Below are 15504 nucleotides of genomic sequence, written 5' to 3'. Positions count from 1 at the left end.
AGTGGGCTACTGCGGACTTACATCAACGAAGACGTGCACTGTATGCCTTGTATGAGGAACGGCGGTTTAACACGAGTGATGAATTTAAAGAACATGTCAAGCAATATTCGAAAAAGTTTAAAATAGATTGTCATATAGCTAAGCGAAATTATCTAAGTCAAAGAATAAAAAATAGTACCAACATTATTAAAGCAACCTGGAAAGTAATCAATGTGGAGACTGGTCGCTCGAAACACAGAGTGAATGATTTTAAACTAAATATTGATAACAAAATTATAGATTCCAATTTAGAAGTAGCTACAGAATTCGAAATTTTTTTCACTGACGTACCAGTTTTCACAACTAAGGATTTAAATTCATCACCCTCATCTGCTGTTACTCTATTAAAAGATAACGCTCCAGAGTGTTGCGGAGATTTTCATTTTGAACGTGTTTGTACCTCCGATGTAGTAAAGGCGTTTAATTCGGTTAATGTCAAAAAAACGAATGACCTCTGGGGAGTCTCTGTCCATGCTGTCAAATCCTTAGTAGAAATTATAGCGCCTGACTTAGTAATTATATTTAACAACAGTGTTGATTGCGGCGAGTTTCCTGATTTAATGAAACATAGTAAAATAACTCCTTTATTTAAATCGGGTAGCAACTCTGACCCCACTAACTTTAGACCGATATCTGTGCTACCAACGTTCAGTAAGATTTTTGAAAAATTAATTCTTTCTCAATTAGTACGACATTTTAACGTCAATAATTTAATGCATAATAAGCAGTTTGGTTTTACACGGGGTCGCTCGACAACTGATGCTGGTGTTGAGCTAATTAAGCATATCTTCGATGCCTGGGAGGAGTCACGAGATGCTATAGGTATCTTCTGTGATTTGTCTAAGGCCTTCGACTGCGTTTGTCATGAAACATTAATCAGGAAACTACACTATTATGGAGTTAGAGGAGCGGCACTGGATTTACTTAAGTCCTACTTAAATGGTAGAATACAAAGGGTCGATGTGAATGGACAGCGATCACCGGGGTCATTGGTCTCTATGGGTGTACCACAGGGGTCAATATTGGGACCTTTCCTGTTCCTTATCTACATAGATGACTTGCCATTCCTTGTAAAGACCCACCATGATATAGTATTGTTTGCAGACGACACTTCACTTATTTTCAAAGTCAAACGACAGCAACAAGCTTACAATGATGTAAACGATGCTATTTCTAAAGTAGTAAATTGGTTCAATGTTAATAATTTATTGTTAAATGAGAATAAGACTAAATGTATTAAGTTTGTCACTAGTAATATAAGGCATGTACAAACAAGTGTCATTGTGAAGGATGAGGAATTGGAACTAGTTGATAGTACAGTTTTTCTTGGTATAACTTTAGATTCTAAACTCCAGTGGGGTCCCCATATTGCTACTCTTTCGAATAGACTGAGTTCTGCAGCTTTTGCAGTAAGCAAAATCCGTCAGTTAACTGATGTCAAAACAGCTCGATTAGTATATTTTAGTTACTTCCATAGCATTATGTCATATGGTATTTTACTGTGGGGTGGTGCTTCAGAGATAAATACCATTTTTGTTCTGCAGAAGAGGGCTATTCGAGCAATATATAAAATGAACCATAGAGACTCACTGAGAGATAAATTTAAGGAAATTGACATCATGACAGTGCACTGTCAATACATTTATGAGAATATTCTGTATGTGCATAAAAATATTGCCGATCTTAAGAAAAATTGTGACATTCATAATATTAATACTAGAAATAAACATAAGCTCGCCGTGCCCTTCACTCGGCTCCATAAAATTAAAAAATCATTCATGGGTAATTGTGTGAGATTTTATAATAAACTTCCAAACCATATTACTGAGTTACCAATTAATAAATTTAAGAATCATGTAAAGCGTAAACTTATTTCTAAAGCTTATTATACCACACAAGACTACATGAATGATAAAACAACGTGGGATTAATTGTGATTCGAAATGATTAATTATTTATTATATTTGAATAATGATGATGAAATGGATATTCCAATGCATGTATTTCCTTTGTTGTTTTTATTATATTTGTTTGACATTTAGAATTTATTCTAGAAACAATCTAGACAAGTATTTTTTATACATTTTTTTTTGTATGACTGTATTTTGTGAAAGTTTTAGTATTAAATTTGATCTATGAATTATATTCATTAGTATTATATATGGAATAATATTTACAACATCAATAAATTGCTCTGATAATTAGATTAAGATAATTATATGTAATACTGTCTTACTATTCATAAGTGCTTGTTGCTAGGCCTACATGAATAAAGTATATTTGAATTGAATTGAATTGTTAGCATTTTGGTCCACCTGCCATCACTCTGCCTGGCAGCATGTTCCGCCCAGCTCCATTTTAATTTGGTATAGACGTGTCCGACGTCTTGCACCTTGGTGCGACGTCGGATCTCGACATTCCTCACATTCCTCATTTCTCAACTACTTACGCGTAATAACCACTATTTTCTGAAAACTCCCATGTGCGCTGATGTGCACTTGCGAATCGTGCTCAAGTATATATTTTAACAAAATATAAAATCCGAACGCTCTCTATTTAGCGGCCTTTCTAAAAATAATAATTATTTAATTCATTGTAATTGCTTCCTCGACATTGCTCCTTAATGCACCCCTCATTAACGCACGCGTGGTGACTGTGGGCTAAAGTTATCCTATGAATCATGCTCTAATGAGAGTTTAGGTCGACGGTTTAGGAACTCTAGCCTAGTTTCATACTCAGAAGGTGTGCCGATAGGGTATATTACGAACTTAAAGCCACACACACAGCCAAACTGTGGAAATGTCGCCCGCGGTATTCCCGGACCGATACCACCTTCAAACTTACAAGAAAAGAACGCACTACAGTTTTCTAGGCCGGCAACGCCCTTGCAACCCCTCCGGTGTTTCAGATCTCCATGGGCGACGGTACTTGCTTAAAACAAAACGCACGGAAACGAAATGCGTACCACGCAGGGATCGGAACCGGTTTTTTGCAAAAACATCGAAATAACCATATATTTCGGTTTATTTTATACTCTAAATGTAGGACTCAGTTGTGTTTTCAGATAACGACTTCGTATTATTAGATTGCCTAATTAGAAATGAAGTAATTAACAAAGAACGAAAAAATACCGTTTTCGTTCCCATACAAAAAATAACGGTTTCCGATCCCTGGTACCACGACATAAAAACTAACAAATTATTGAAGAATTATTGCTGTCTTTAAGTAAGACTAAAGAGGCTTAAATATAGTAAAATGTTTGCTGTATGCCCGTAAGTACTAATCCTTAAATATGTTTTAAGAAAACAACTAAAAAATGGAAACTAAATCTCTTCTCCGCTCCGCTGGCTTTCAACCGATGCTATTGGATGACTCCTCCTCACATCACCTCTCATCTCTGTCTTAGTAAAAAAGGCAGCCAAAGTTGCAAATTGAAAATAAAATAATCCGACTGTGATTTTATCCAAACCTAAAAGTCCTAAAACTAAACTGGAACGAGACGTGTAAATTGAACTAATTACTAGCGAAGAATAAGAAGGGAAAATTTAAGAGGCTCTCACAGAAAGGCGTGAAATATATTGTTTACTTAAACATAATATACCCAACACAACTTGTTTTATGAAATGAATCTTGATCGAAAAGAAATAAAGTTGATATTTCAGTGAACGGAATGGGAAGAAATTCGATAAGGGCAGACAATTCGGCCCTTATTATTATTGGGCCCTTTCTGTCAACCATTGGAGCGGAAGGATGTTCGAGGCCGTTCCAATTAAACACCGCGTTCCGTCAAGTGGACATTGTATTGTGACTATTGTTTTTACGAAGTGATACGTCACGTGATGGCGAAATTTTTGAAAGACGCTCGATTGAATATTTGGTTGAAGTTATCCGATCCGATCGGGCGCCCCAGGTACCGCTGGTGTGATGTCGTGGAGGCGGACCTGCATCGGCTGAATGCCGATTCATGGCAGGAAACCGCGCTGGATCGGGACAGGTGGCGTTCTCTCGTTTCGGAGGCCAAGATTCTTTTTGGATCGCTGAGCCAAAGCAGTTAGTTAGTTATCCGGAATTTGAAGACACAATAGGCAGAAACTAAAGATACAATGCCTGAGAAAAAAATTAAAGATCTATTGCCTCAATGTGTGAGTATTACGATATGCGTTGCGTAGAATTGAACGCAACGCATTGGGTTGAGTCGCGATGTTTCACATATATTTTTTTAATATATTACATTCGCGAATAAAACAGTCTACGCACTTCCTAGCTCCGACTGTGCCGAGTATCGGCTCTAAATGATAGTATTTTTAAACACACTTTAAATACAAACATTGTATACCTATACAGATATCAATCACAACGAAAACATCAACTCTGGCCAACGTGGGACTCGAACCCACATCTTTGGATTGCCGATCCAATGCGTTACCAATTGCGCCAGCTCAACAACCGATCGGTTTTGACGAACGGTTTGGCCTAGTGGGTAGTGACCCTGCCTACGAAGCTGATGGTCCCGGGTTCAAATCCTGGTACGGGCATTTATTAGTGTGATGAGCATGGATATTTGTTCTTGAGTCATGGGTGTTTTCTATGTATTTAAGTATTTATAAATATTTATATATTATTATATATATCGTTGTCTAAGTACCCTCAACACAAGCGTTATTGAGCTTACTGTGGGACTTAGTCAATTTGTGTAATAATGTCCTATAATAAAAATAAAAAAACAAAAAAAAACAGTTGATTTTTTTTATTGTGATTGTCATCTGTAAGTAATTATATAATTTATAGATTATAATGTCGTACGTTCCAATAAAAACACACACACTTAAAATACTTTGAATACTTTAAATACTTTGTTTCTCGCGTCTTATACAAAGGCACCAGGGGCGGGGGCAGCTGCAGAGAACAAAATTTCTAACTATATGTATGCCCCTCCCTCCCCTTGGCCATCGGCCATATGCCCCCCCCCCCCCCCAACCCATCAGCTGGCGCCCTAGAAAGGGACCTTTGTAGTTAGGCCACCTCCTAAATTAAAAACAAAGTTACACAATGACTTTCGGCAATCGTTCACTCTCGCATCCTTAGCTACTACGGTCACGTTACGCGCAGGGAAGACGACGCGATGGAGAGGCTCGTTGTTCAGGGCAGAGTGGATGGCACAAGACCCAGATTGCGGCCCTCAATGCGATAGACCGACCAAGTGAAAGCTCTCACCGGGTCACCTCTGAATCTGTGCGCGCGGCAGGTAATAAATAGAGAAGCATGGCGGGAAACAGCGAAAAAGCCGTACAACGACCGCAATGACCACGACAACTCTGACAAGAGTATACGACTAAGAAGAAGAAATTAAAAACATTAACTTGACAATTATTGTAATATAACTACGCTGCCCTCTTGAGTTACTCCGTATACATACAAAATATTATATTACTTCTAGGCTGTCTCCGCACACTTACTAGCAAAAATTAATAAAGTCAGGTGTTTTGTGTATGCGCATAATGTATGAGCTATCGGTCGCACGCGGTCCTTCACGCAGCCGCTCATAAATATGTACACGTATTGTTCGATATGCCGAGACAATTTAGAAATCACTAGAGTGAGGAAAGTGGGGGGAAATATTCAAATCTACATAGACTCTTAATTGTTGTATTCTCTGTGTAGTTTTGTTTATTGCAAGGGTTGAAAATTACCTATCACACCCGAGATATTTTGACGTTCGAACAAAGCGAGAGGGCGCTAACAGTTCGAGAGTGAAATTAATGTTTTTTTTTCCATTTCGTTTTAACTTCGTATGACGAAAGTAAAATGCCTTCATGACGACCGGTTTGGCCTAGTGGGTAGTGACCCTGCCTACGAAGCTGATGGTCCCGGGTTCAAATCCTGGTAAGGGCATTTATTCGTGTGATGAGCATGGATATTTGTTCCTGAGTCATGGGTGTTTTCTATGTATTTAAGTATTTATAAATATTTATATTATATATATATCGTTGTCTAAGTACCCTCAATACAAGCCTTATTGAGCTTACTGTGGGACTTAGTCAATTTGTGTAATAATGTCCTATAATATTTATTTATTTATGTGAGTTTTATAAAACATAAATAACAGTACAAAAATTTCAACAGTCGCGTTAATTACCATGCGGTCAGCCATTTTAATTTAAACACTGGGCTATCAACGCGTTTAAGTTAAATGCGTACTTACCAAAATAATAAGTGGTTAATCACCAGACTTTTGAAGCGACTTACCTGTAAAAAATGAAAAAAAAAAATATACATGATTAATATGATTATCATGAAACTAACTAATGTGACCGAAACCGGCAAAAGGTCCCACTTTGTCGCTTGCCATAAGGACGACTTGGCAGGTTTTTCGTATAAAGCTACAAGCAACTCTCGTCCTTATAGCAAGCTAAAAATTAGGACGTTTTGCCGGTTGCGATCACAAATGATATCTAATTGTTGTTTGTTGTTACAGTTTAACAATTTATTGCAAATTATTTAGATATGAAAACAACACCACGTTGTTTTCAAACACTCGTAAGTTTGTGTCAAAGCGCTGGTGGCCTAGCGGTAAGAGCATGTGACTTTCAATCCGGAGGTCGCAAGTTCAAAACCCCGGCTCGTGAGTTGGAGAATGAGTTTTTCGGAACTTATATTATGTACGAAATATCATTTGATATTTACCAGTCGCTTTTCGGTGAAGGAAAACATCGTGAGGAAACCGGACTAATCCCAACAAGGCCTAGTTTACCCCCTGGGTTTGAAGGTCAGATGGCAGTCGCTTTCGTAAAAACTAGTGCTTACGCCAAATCTTGGGATTATTTGTCAAGCGGACCCCAGGCTCCCATGAGCCGTGGCAAAATGTCGGGACAATACGAGGAAAAAGAAGAAGATACTCGTAAGTCTGTTCCAAACTACGTGTATTTATGTCCGCTTTTTACTTGTTTCACACTGCTTTAGGTGCAAAATTGAAATATACTAGCATACAATAATGGTTCTAAACTTTATCCTCTAAATTCCGCTTTCAAAATTCCCCATTTAACTTTTCTTTACGACAAATTTTAAATTAAAAAACTATTTCTTTCTGGTATTATCGCGCTTTCAAGAAGTTGGGTCAGTAATTTGAAAACTCTTCAGTGTAAAAGAGGGAATATTAAAGAGGTACTGGTAGGAAGTTTACTCATAGTGAACGCATACTTTATAGAAACTTTAACCCTAAACAAGTAAGTACAACTTAAAATATTTATTCTTTAACGGGCGAGAAAATATGGGCTTTAGCGTTATTTGTTTATTTATTTCAAACTTTATTGCACAACTACAAGTATAACGTACAATAGGCGGACTTAATGGCTTGAGACATTCTCTACCAGGCAACCACTGGGCCAAACAGAAATTTACTAAGGTGGGTGCAATGTGAAAAGAAAATGTTATATTTGTTGTTGTCTACTTAATAGGTACGGTCTCGTCTGAAAATATAGTTACGGACGATAAGGTACCAAAAATATGTATACCTACACCTTAATATATGGGCACTAAGGTCATGTATACATATTTTTGGGAGTTTGTTCGTATCAATATTTTCAGACGTGACTGTACCTATGTTTTAGAGGTAATTGCTTCAATTAAAATACCTATTTTAATAGAAGCACAGTTAAATGGGATTATTTCCTTTACTTGAATTAAAACTACATCGCAACGAGCAGAAAGTTTTAGTGTCAAAACATTTCATTTATAATACCTACATATACTTTTCATACCAAGATTTCATACAATTATAAATTTCATAAAGTAAATATGTATTTCATACAATTTTTTATTTTTTTATTTTTATTCTTTGACATTTGGAGAACCTTTACACCTCCAAATCTTATTATTGTGTATTATTATTTTTCTCAGACCTTGGGGACCTTATACATCTCCAAACTTAATGTATTAACCGTGGAGACTATACGTCTCTGTCATATTGTATAATATACTTGACTTGGCCTACTTGCAGAATAAATTTTTGAATTTTGAATTTTGAATTGAATTCGTTAGATAAAAGCTAGTAAATATCAATTAATGAATCTAACTCATTATTATAGTCTCGATTTTTTAATTAGCAAAACTAATTATAAACTTGAGTATGTTTCGACAGTTAAGTCATCGACATCATGTTAAATTATTTACATTAAGTACCTTCAACTTTTTCTTGCCAAATTAGAATCCATGTAGTTTAAGCATTCATTGCTAACCAAAAATAATTATCGCCAAAACTATAGGCCCTTTTTTTTGACGCAGTGGGAATGCATTTACGCACGGTGTGTGGGACTCGCTACTCTTTTCCCCTCTCCTGGCCACTAAACCCACTCCGGCGTTTCACCCTCTTTGCCGTTCATGAGGGCGCACTGGGATCCATGATGACATTCAACACGGAAAACTATGAGCCCTAAATCGATATATCGCAAATATGTTCTTGTAAGATACGCGTCCTACACTAGGTTAATTAAGTTAATACAACCTGACTTTATATTTTAATTTCAGAATACATTCAGTAAAAAATACATTAAGGCGCTCAAGTAAAACTTGCCTACGTAAACACGAGTCGAGATAAGAATATGAAATACGCGTAAGTTAAATATGTAAATTAAAATGTAACAAAACGCGGCTGAGAAAATAGCAAAAGCGATAGAACGAGAAAACGGATAGAATTATTAATACCGTCTCTTTTTATTTTAATTCGTTTTGAATCTTTTAAAAACATTATTAAAAATGTAGTTGAAATATATACCTACCTAAATAATTCCGTATAAGATCAAAAAAAAATTAAGAAAAATTTATATATATAATTCCGTATAAGATAAAAAAATTAAGAAAAATTAATACTCGAGTAGATGGCGACACCGTTTGATATTTGACCGTAGTTCTGTAGAAAGTGACCAACTATTTATGTTTGTCAAAATGTTACACCATAACTCAGTGGATTTGGTTGCTTTCTGCGTTGATAAAAAATGGAGTTGGTTGTTTTCTGCATAACTACGGTCATTTAACACATATCAGTGACAAAAATGGGTCAAATATCCGTATGTCATACTAAGAGTTTTAGTTTTGTGTCGAAAGATGGCATTGCATTTACTTGATTATAAAATTTACATTGACAATACGCCTCTATACTCAATTATATCTGGTCTAAGCGAACGTTGCACCACAAATAACAGAACAATGTGAGAGAGTGTGTAAACGTCATTTCCATAGAAGTTTTAGTAGCATGGCCCGACTCAATTTAGTAGCATGGTCCGACTCAATTTAGTAGCATGGTCCGACCAAATTTAGTAGCATGGCCCGACTTAATTTAGTAGCATGGTCCGACTCAATTTAGTAGCATAGCCCAACTCAATTTAGTAGCATGGCCCGACTCAATTTAATAGCATGGTCCGACTCAATTCACGATTACAAATAATTTCCTTAGCACGCTCCTGTGCTGACGGCCTAAGTGTGCAGCTAGAATATACGACATAATTTTTAATTTTTATAGAATAAAGTATCTGAAATGGACGTACAAACCGCAATACACCTATTTAACCATTCTTTTAGATTATTCATTGGTTGCAAAAAATATTATTCTCTCTAGCTAGTTTCTAATACCTATCGAATTAGGATTGAAATGAAACTCTTATATAAAATGCAAAAGAGTCATATTTTGTTGTCTTCAATATCACAATATGTGAAAAAAAAGCTAACCGATAATCCTAAAATATTAAAGGAAAAACTTTTACTTTCACAACATTTTTAAAAAACCCCTTATTATTGTTGCGGCAGAAAACACCCTGTACAAATAAACAAAGTTTGTGTAAATGGTCCGAGTTACGAAACTTGGCGCAGAGTTTCGAGTGTTTCGACGCACTCTTCACAATTTCACACCGAGACACAAGGTCGTATCTCCAAAAGAAAGCTTAGTTACATATGTCCTTTGGATATTGTAAGATCCCTCAATGTGAAAAAAGGTCGTATACCTAAGGAAAAGTAAGATACGTGTGTCATTTTGATGTACGAGTTTTCTCGCCAACTTTCGGTGTTGTCGAGTTGTCAGGTTGGCGCTCAATTTTAAAACTCCGGCACGGTGGAAAATAATTGTCGTAATGTTTTTTAAAAGCTATTATGTTGACTTTATTATGTTAACTTTTTAATAGACAAAGTCTTCTATAGTTTAAAAGAATTTTATAACTATGTAAACCTAAATGTATATTAAAATATAATTTAAGATAAAATATTAAAACCTAGTTTAAGTTAAAAATAATTGTATGCCCGAGAAGGGTAAAACTGTTGATACTTTAAAAAAATGTACCTAATAGTCATATTCTTGTACCTACACAGTTTGCACAATAAATATATCTGATTCTGATTCTTATTCTGACTTGCAAATTGCAATGTTTGTAACTATACCTAGAGATTTTCCTAGCACGAACGTCATGTTGTTAGTGCTTGACAAAATAAAAACATCGACAATCCTATTATCGATAAGTAACCCTTCAACCTTAATAATTTTCCATATTCCCGCTTATTTATTTATTTATTCGTATGGCATCCGGTATACTCCCATTACATCAGTGGAAGTTGAAAAATCTCTTAATCAATAAATGTGGATTTTTCCAAAGACTCAAAGCAGTTTGACGTCCGAAAATATGTAAAAAAAATGATGGATTACTTCGAGAATCATGTAAAAAACCTGTATGGTGGTTTTATTGTACGATGGCCGTTTGGAGGGCAATCTCGGTATATTTGTGTGTCATGGATTTTCTTTTAAATATAAAGTATGTAGGTAAATTATAAATAAATTGATAGTTTCGTAATTCTTGTTCATTTATTTCCAAACATGCCACATTTGTTTAAGACATTATTATGACAGTTATAAGATATCGATAATACAATATATCGATAAACTAAATATCGGAAGGAAGTCTCTTGCGTTGTCTTGTCCGTGCTAGAAAAATCTCTAGGTATATTTGTAACATTTGTTCGGGTCATATTTTGCAAGCTAAATTAGATCGACTTGCTATTATTCGGTTGATCTGAAGACATACATATGTTAATTGGGTGACAAATTGCCATGGTATATTATCGTATCATCGAGGTGATCTGATGAAAGATACAGCAGGTACCCATAGGAAATCTCTGATAAATCAAACACCGCTAATTGTGTTTGTTACAATTGTCTCAATGAGTCTTCGTTGCCTGTTGAAAGAAACGTACAGTCAGCGATAAAGCTTGTATCAAAAATTAATAAAATATGACAAAAAAGCGGCCAAGCGCGAGTCGGACTCACCCATGAAGGGTTCTGTACCATTTATGACGTATTAAAAAAAAGTAGTTACTAGATCTCGTTCAAACTAATTTTCGGTAAAAGTTTGCATGGTAATGTACATCATATATTTTTTTTTAGTTTCATCATTCTCTTATTTTAGAAGTTACAGGGGGGGGACACATTTTACCACTTTGGAAGTGTCTCTCGCGCAAACTATTCTGTTTAGAAAAAAAAATTAGAAACCTCAATATCATTTTTGAACACCTTTCCATCGGTACTTACCAAACACGTATGGGTTTGATGAAAAAAAAATTGAGTTTCAGTTCTAAGTATGGGGAACCCCCAAAATGTATTTTTTTTTCTATTTTATGTGTGAAAAGCTTAATGCGGTTCACAGAATACATCTACTTACCAAGTTTCAACAGTATAGTTTTTAACTCTCTCTCTCTTCTGGTTCCGTTTTTGCCATTTGGCTACGGGACCCTAAAAAGTAAGTAGGTAACTCAATTGTATCAAAATGTATAGAATCAGACCAAGCTAACTCTCAATATTATTATTATTATTTGAAGCTTGTAAATACTGCTGGGTGTGTCTGGCCACTCCTTCAAGAAGGAGTTCAGTTCATCCCGCCATCACCGATGGAGTCTGCCAGAACCCCGATTTGAGTTGCAGTTAAATCTCGGGAGTCCAAACTCTATACAGCATTTGAAAAATAACAAAGCGTGGCAATGTCTTCATGTAAATTCGATGGTTTGTATTTGACACCCTCGCTTTGTCAAGTCCAAGTCGATGCAAACAGCCGAATATCCTCTTAAATCTTATAATCTCAAGCAAAAAATATGTTAAATATGACCCAAAAAATAAGGTAAAATAGCGCCGGCTGCGTAAAGAAACCCAAAACTTTAGCAATATTATATTCGTTCAAAACATCGGTTTGGTACAGCGAGGGAATACGAGTATACAGGATCTAGACGAAGCTCTTAATACATTTTAATGTCTTATACTTCGGAAAACGGTCCATATGTCTGACTCTTATCTGATACATATCGGTGACAGTTATTCCTTCTCCATAATTATATCCAGCCCGCAGCTTTGAATTTTTTTTTTTTATACCACGGCGGTGGCAAACAAGCATACGGCCCGCCTGATGGTAAGCAGTCACCGCAGCCTATGGACGCCTGCAACTCCAGAGGTGTTACATGCGCGTTGCCGACCCTTTAAAAACCTGTACACTCCTTTTTTGAAGAACCCCATACTGTAGACCCTCGGGAAAACCTCGGAAGGGAGCTCATTCCACAGCCGGAGCGTCCGCGGGAGGAAATTCCTCTTGAACCGCACAGTACGCGACCATTTAGGTTCTAAGGTGTGAGGATGAACTCCCTGCCGACGGCGAGCGGTGCGGTGATAGAAAGTGGATATTACCCAATACACAATTTTCCGTTATCAAATCACATCAATTATAATTTATGAAACATTCAGTATGTTATATTTTAATGCTTATTTCATACGAGTAAAAACGTAACGCGTCCCAGTGTTCGGTTGAGCCAAAGGAGTATTTGTAGCCAGGATAAGACTAAGAACAGGAGGTCAATTCAATTTGTTTTTAATATCAAAATGATGACTTTTTGTTATCAATTGCCGCCGTCTCGCGAATGGCAAATAAATAACAACATTAAGATATCATTTTGATGTCAAATGGTACGTTCGAATTGGCCTCCATGTCCGGATCATTGTAAACTCCTTGCTCGCTTAGCGACACCACATCTGCTACTGGCTGTAAAAAAGTTTTAGCTCACTATGCATAAAAACTAAAGTAAACAACAACCTAAGTATATCGAATGAATTTCGAATGAAATACTTATCATAAACTCTCATTTTAAAAAGGAAACCATTATAAAAAGAACTAACATTAAGTTATACTTATTAAAACGATAACAAGCAAAAACACAAGTGTATATGGTTTAGATCAGTGCTGCCATCTTTTTCTATTTGCAATTAAGCTGTTGGAGAACGTTAAGGGAATCGTTTTCATCCCCTTGGAAGTCCCACGTAGACAAGCTCTAGAATGAGTTACCAAGTTCAAGATACTACACACAGATGGCGCTGCAAAAAATATGAAAGTATCGCGTAGTGTACAAGTGCTCTAGTCCACGTAGCGACATCTGTCGGTGAGGCCCTGAACTAAACGTGTACGACCATAGAGATGGCGGGTATAAAATCCAAGTACTGAAGTAGAGAGGGCGTTATCTATCGTCGTCTCAAAGTTGGCCTTATCTAGATGTAAAACAAATATAGCAGATATAGGCAGGGGGGGACTAAAAAAGATTGAAGGCTTACCTTGAGCAGATGAGGGTCCCTCTCCGCCGCGTCGAGTAGCGACTCCGCCTCGCTGAGCCATGCCACGAACTTCTCCAGCGACCGGTCGAAGTTCTGCAGTGATGAGACGGCGGAGTGCAGGGCTTTGCCGCGAGCCACGATACTGTGGGGGCAAAAAAGGGAAGAGAGTTAGAGAACATCCCTATTGATGGTAAACTGTTACTGTACCCTATAGACGCGTGCACCTTTAGAGGTGTCAGATTACAAATGTTGCGGAAAGCTTTCAAAAAGTTGCAAAAGTTGTCGAATATATCAGAAAAACTCACAGGAAATAAAGGAAACTTTCATTTAGGAAGGGAAAATTTGGATCCCCAAAGAAAAGAAGACGAATTTATTTTATTTTGGAAGACCACCGCTCGCTTTATGTACAGCTAGCATTATGCTGAGTTGGGTATATATCGTAATGCACACTTAATGATTTCTTCTTTTCTTTTTGTTGTCTGTACATGTTCGTATATGGTTTTGTGATCATCACGAATAAATATCTTTTATATTTTATCTTTAATTGTTAAAGAGAAGTTTCTAAAAAAATTTAAGTGGAAATTTCGCAATTTTATGAGACACATCAGTACGCCCTATTACAATTTCAACTTTAGCATTGCGATTTAAGGATCAAATTAGATTGCAGTTTCTGGAAATGTGACTTGTCTTCAAATGAATCGTCAAAGCTGGATGAATTGGAATATATTTGGATTTTTTGGGAAAACCTTGTAGATTGGTGGGGCCTGGAAAAGGGTTAAATATATTGTCAGGTGATAAGCATAACTCACTAATTACAAAAAAAAGATTAAACCAAAATCAACATTATTTCAGTAGCAATATGGTTCATTATTGCTACTGAAATAAGGTGGCTAGTAGACTTGTTGTGGTAATTAGTGAGTTTTGCTTGTCATCTAACGATATATTCTTGTCAATCCCAATTGATCCTTATCTCTTATTGATATTTATCCTCTAATTAAGTTTTAATCTCTGAAATTATAAATATGTAATCTGTTACTAAGAGTTTTATAGGGAGCGTGCATGAACTGTAGGAGGCAGCACAGGAGCCGTCAGATTTTTGGCGCGAGGCGTAAATGTGATGTTTTTTGTTCCGATGTAGCCCACAAGATGGCAGGACCTACTATGCACAAGAAAACACGTGACGTGTAAATGTGCATGTTTATGGTTCCGATTCAGGCCACAAGATGGCAGACCCTCCAACGCGCACGGTCCCTATTAGTCAACAACCAATGACAAATTTAAAGGAAACGGAATTTCACAGCCAGCGAAAAAGAAGCCGTAGATTTATTTATACCATTGGTTAGATGGCAGTAATTCGGTATTATTCAAGTTTTCTGTGAACTATTGCGTCGCAGATCGCAGCTAAAAGTTACCGCGATTCGGAACATTCTCGGTAGGTGGCGTTGTATGGCCACCGACGAAACATGGTACAGGCGGCGTGTACTAGCTGCAGTTAACTTGACCGAATAAAAGATGGCAGCACTATTATTTTACGTTGTATTGCCACCAAATTGCCACCGACTGTTGCACGGGTGTTCTGTTTAAGTAAATAATTAAGTAACTAAAATATTGATTTTTTTTTAGCTCATTGTTCGTTTTTAAGCTGACAATCTTGCAGTAGTTAGTTTAAATAAGTTTTCATGGCGGTTTTGTAATTAAACTTAAAAACATATATTTAACACTAACAGTGTTTAGCGTGTATAAATTAGGACATCTGTTGTTTTATTCAAGAAACATAAGTATAAAATTGCTCATATAAAAATAGACCAAATCTAATAAGCCAAAACGTCTTAATTGCAACAAAGAAA

The 15504-nt window shown here is 36.5% G+C and overlaps 1 protein-coding gene across 1 annotated transcript in view; it reads right to left on the bottom strand.

The window, feature by feature from the left end:
* LOC133515617 (uncharacterized) overlaps nt 1-15504 on the bottom strand; it is a 1004237-nt gene that overhangs the window by 575689 nt on the left and 413044 nt on the right. Inside the window, 1 exon segment of the mRNA XM_061848189.1 lies at nt 13658-13799. Coding sequence (XP_061704173.1) covers nt 13658-13799 — 142 coding nt within the window.

This window comes from Cydia pomonella, chromosome 2 (assembly GCF_033807575.1).
Source record: "Cydia pomonella isolate Wapato2018A chromosome 2, ilCydPomo1, whole genome shotgun sequence".
NCBI classification, from domain to species: Eukaryota; Metazoa; Arthropoda; class Insecta; order Lepidoptera; family Tortricidae; genus Cydia; species Cydia pomonella.
Note: the sequence above shows the minus strand (reverse complement) of the source record. Positions and strands in the feature narration are given on the sequence as shown.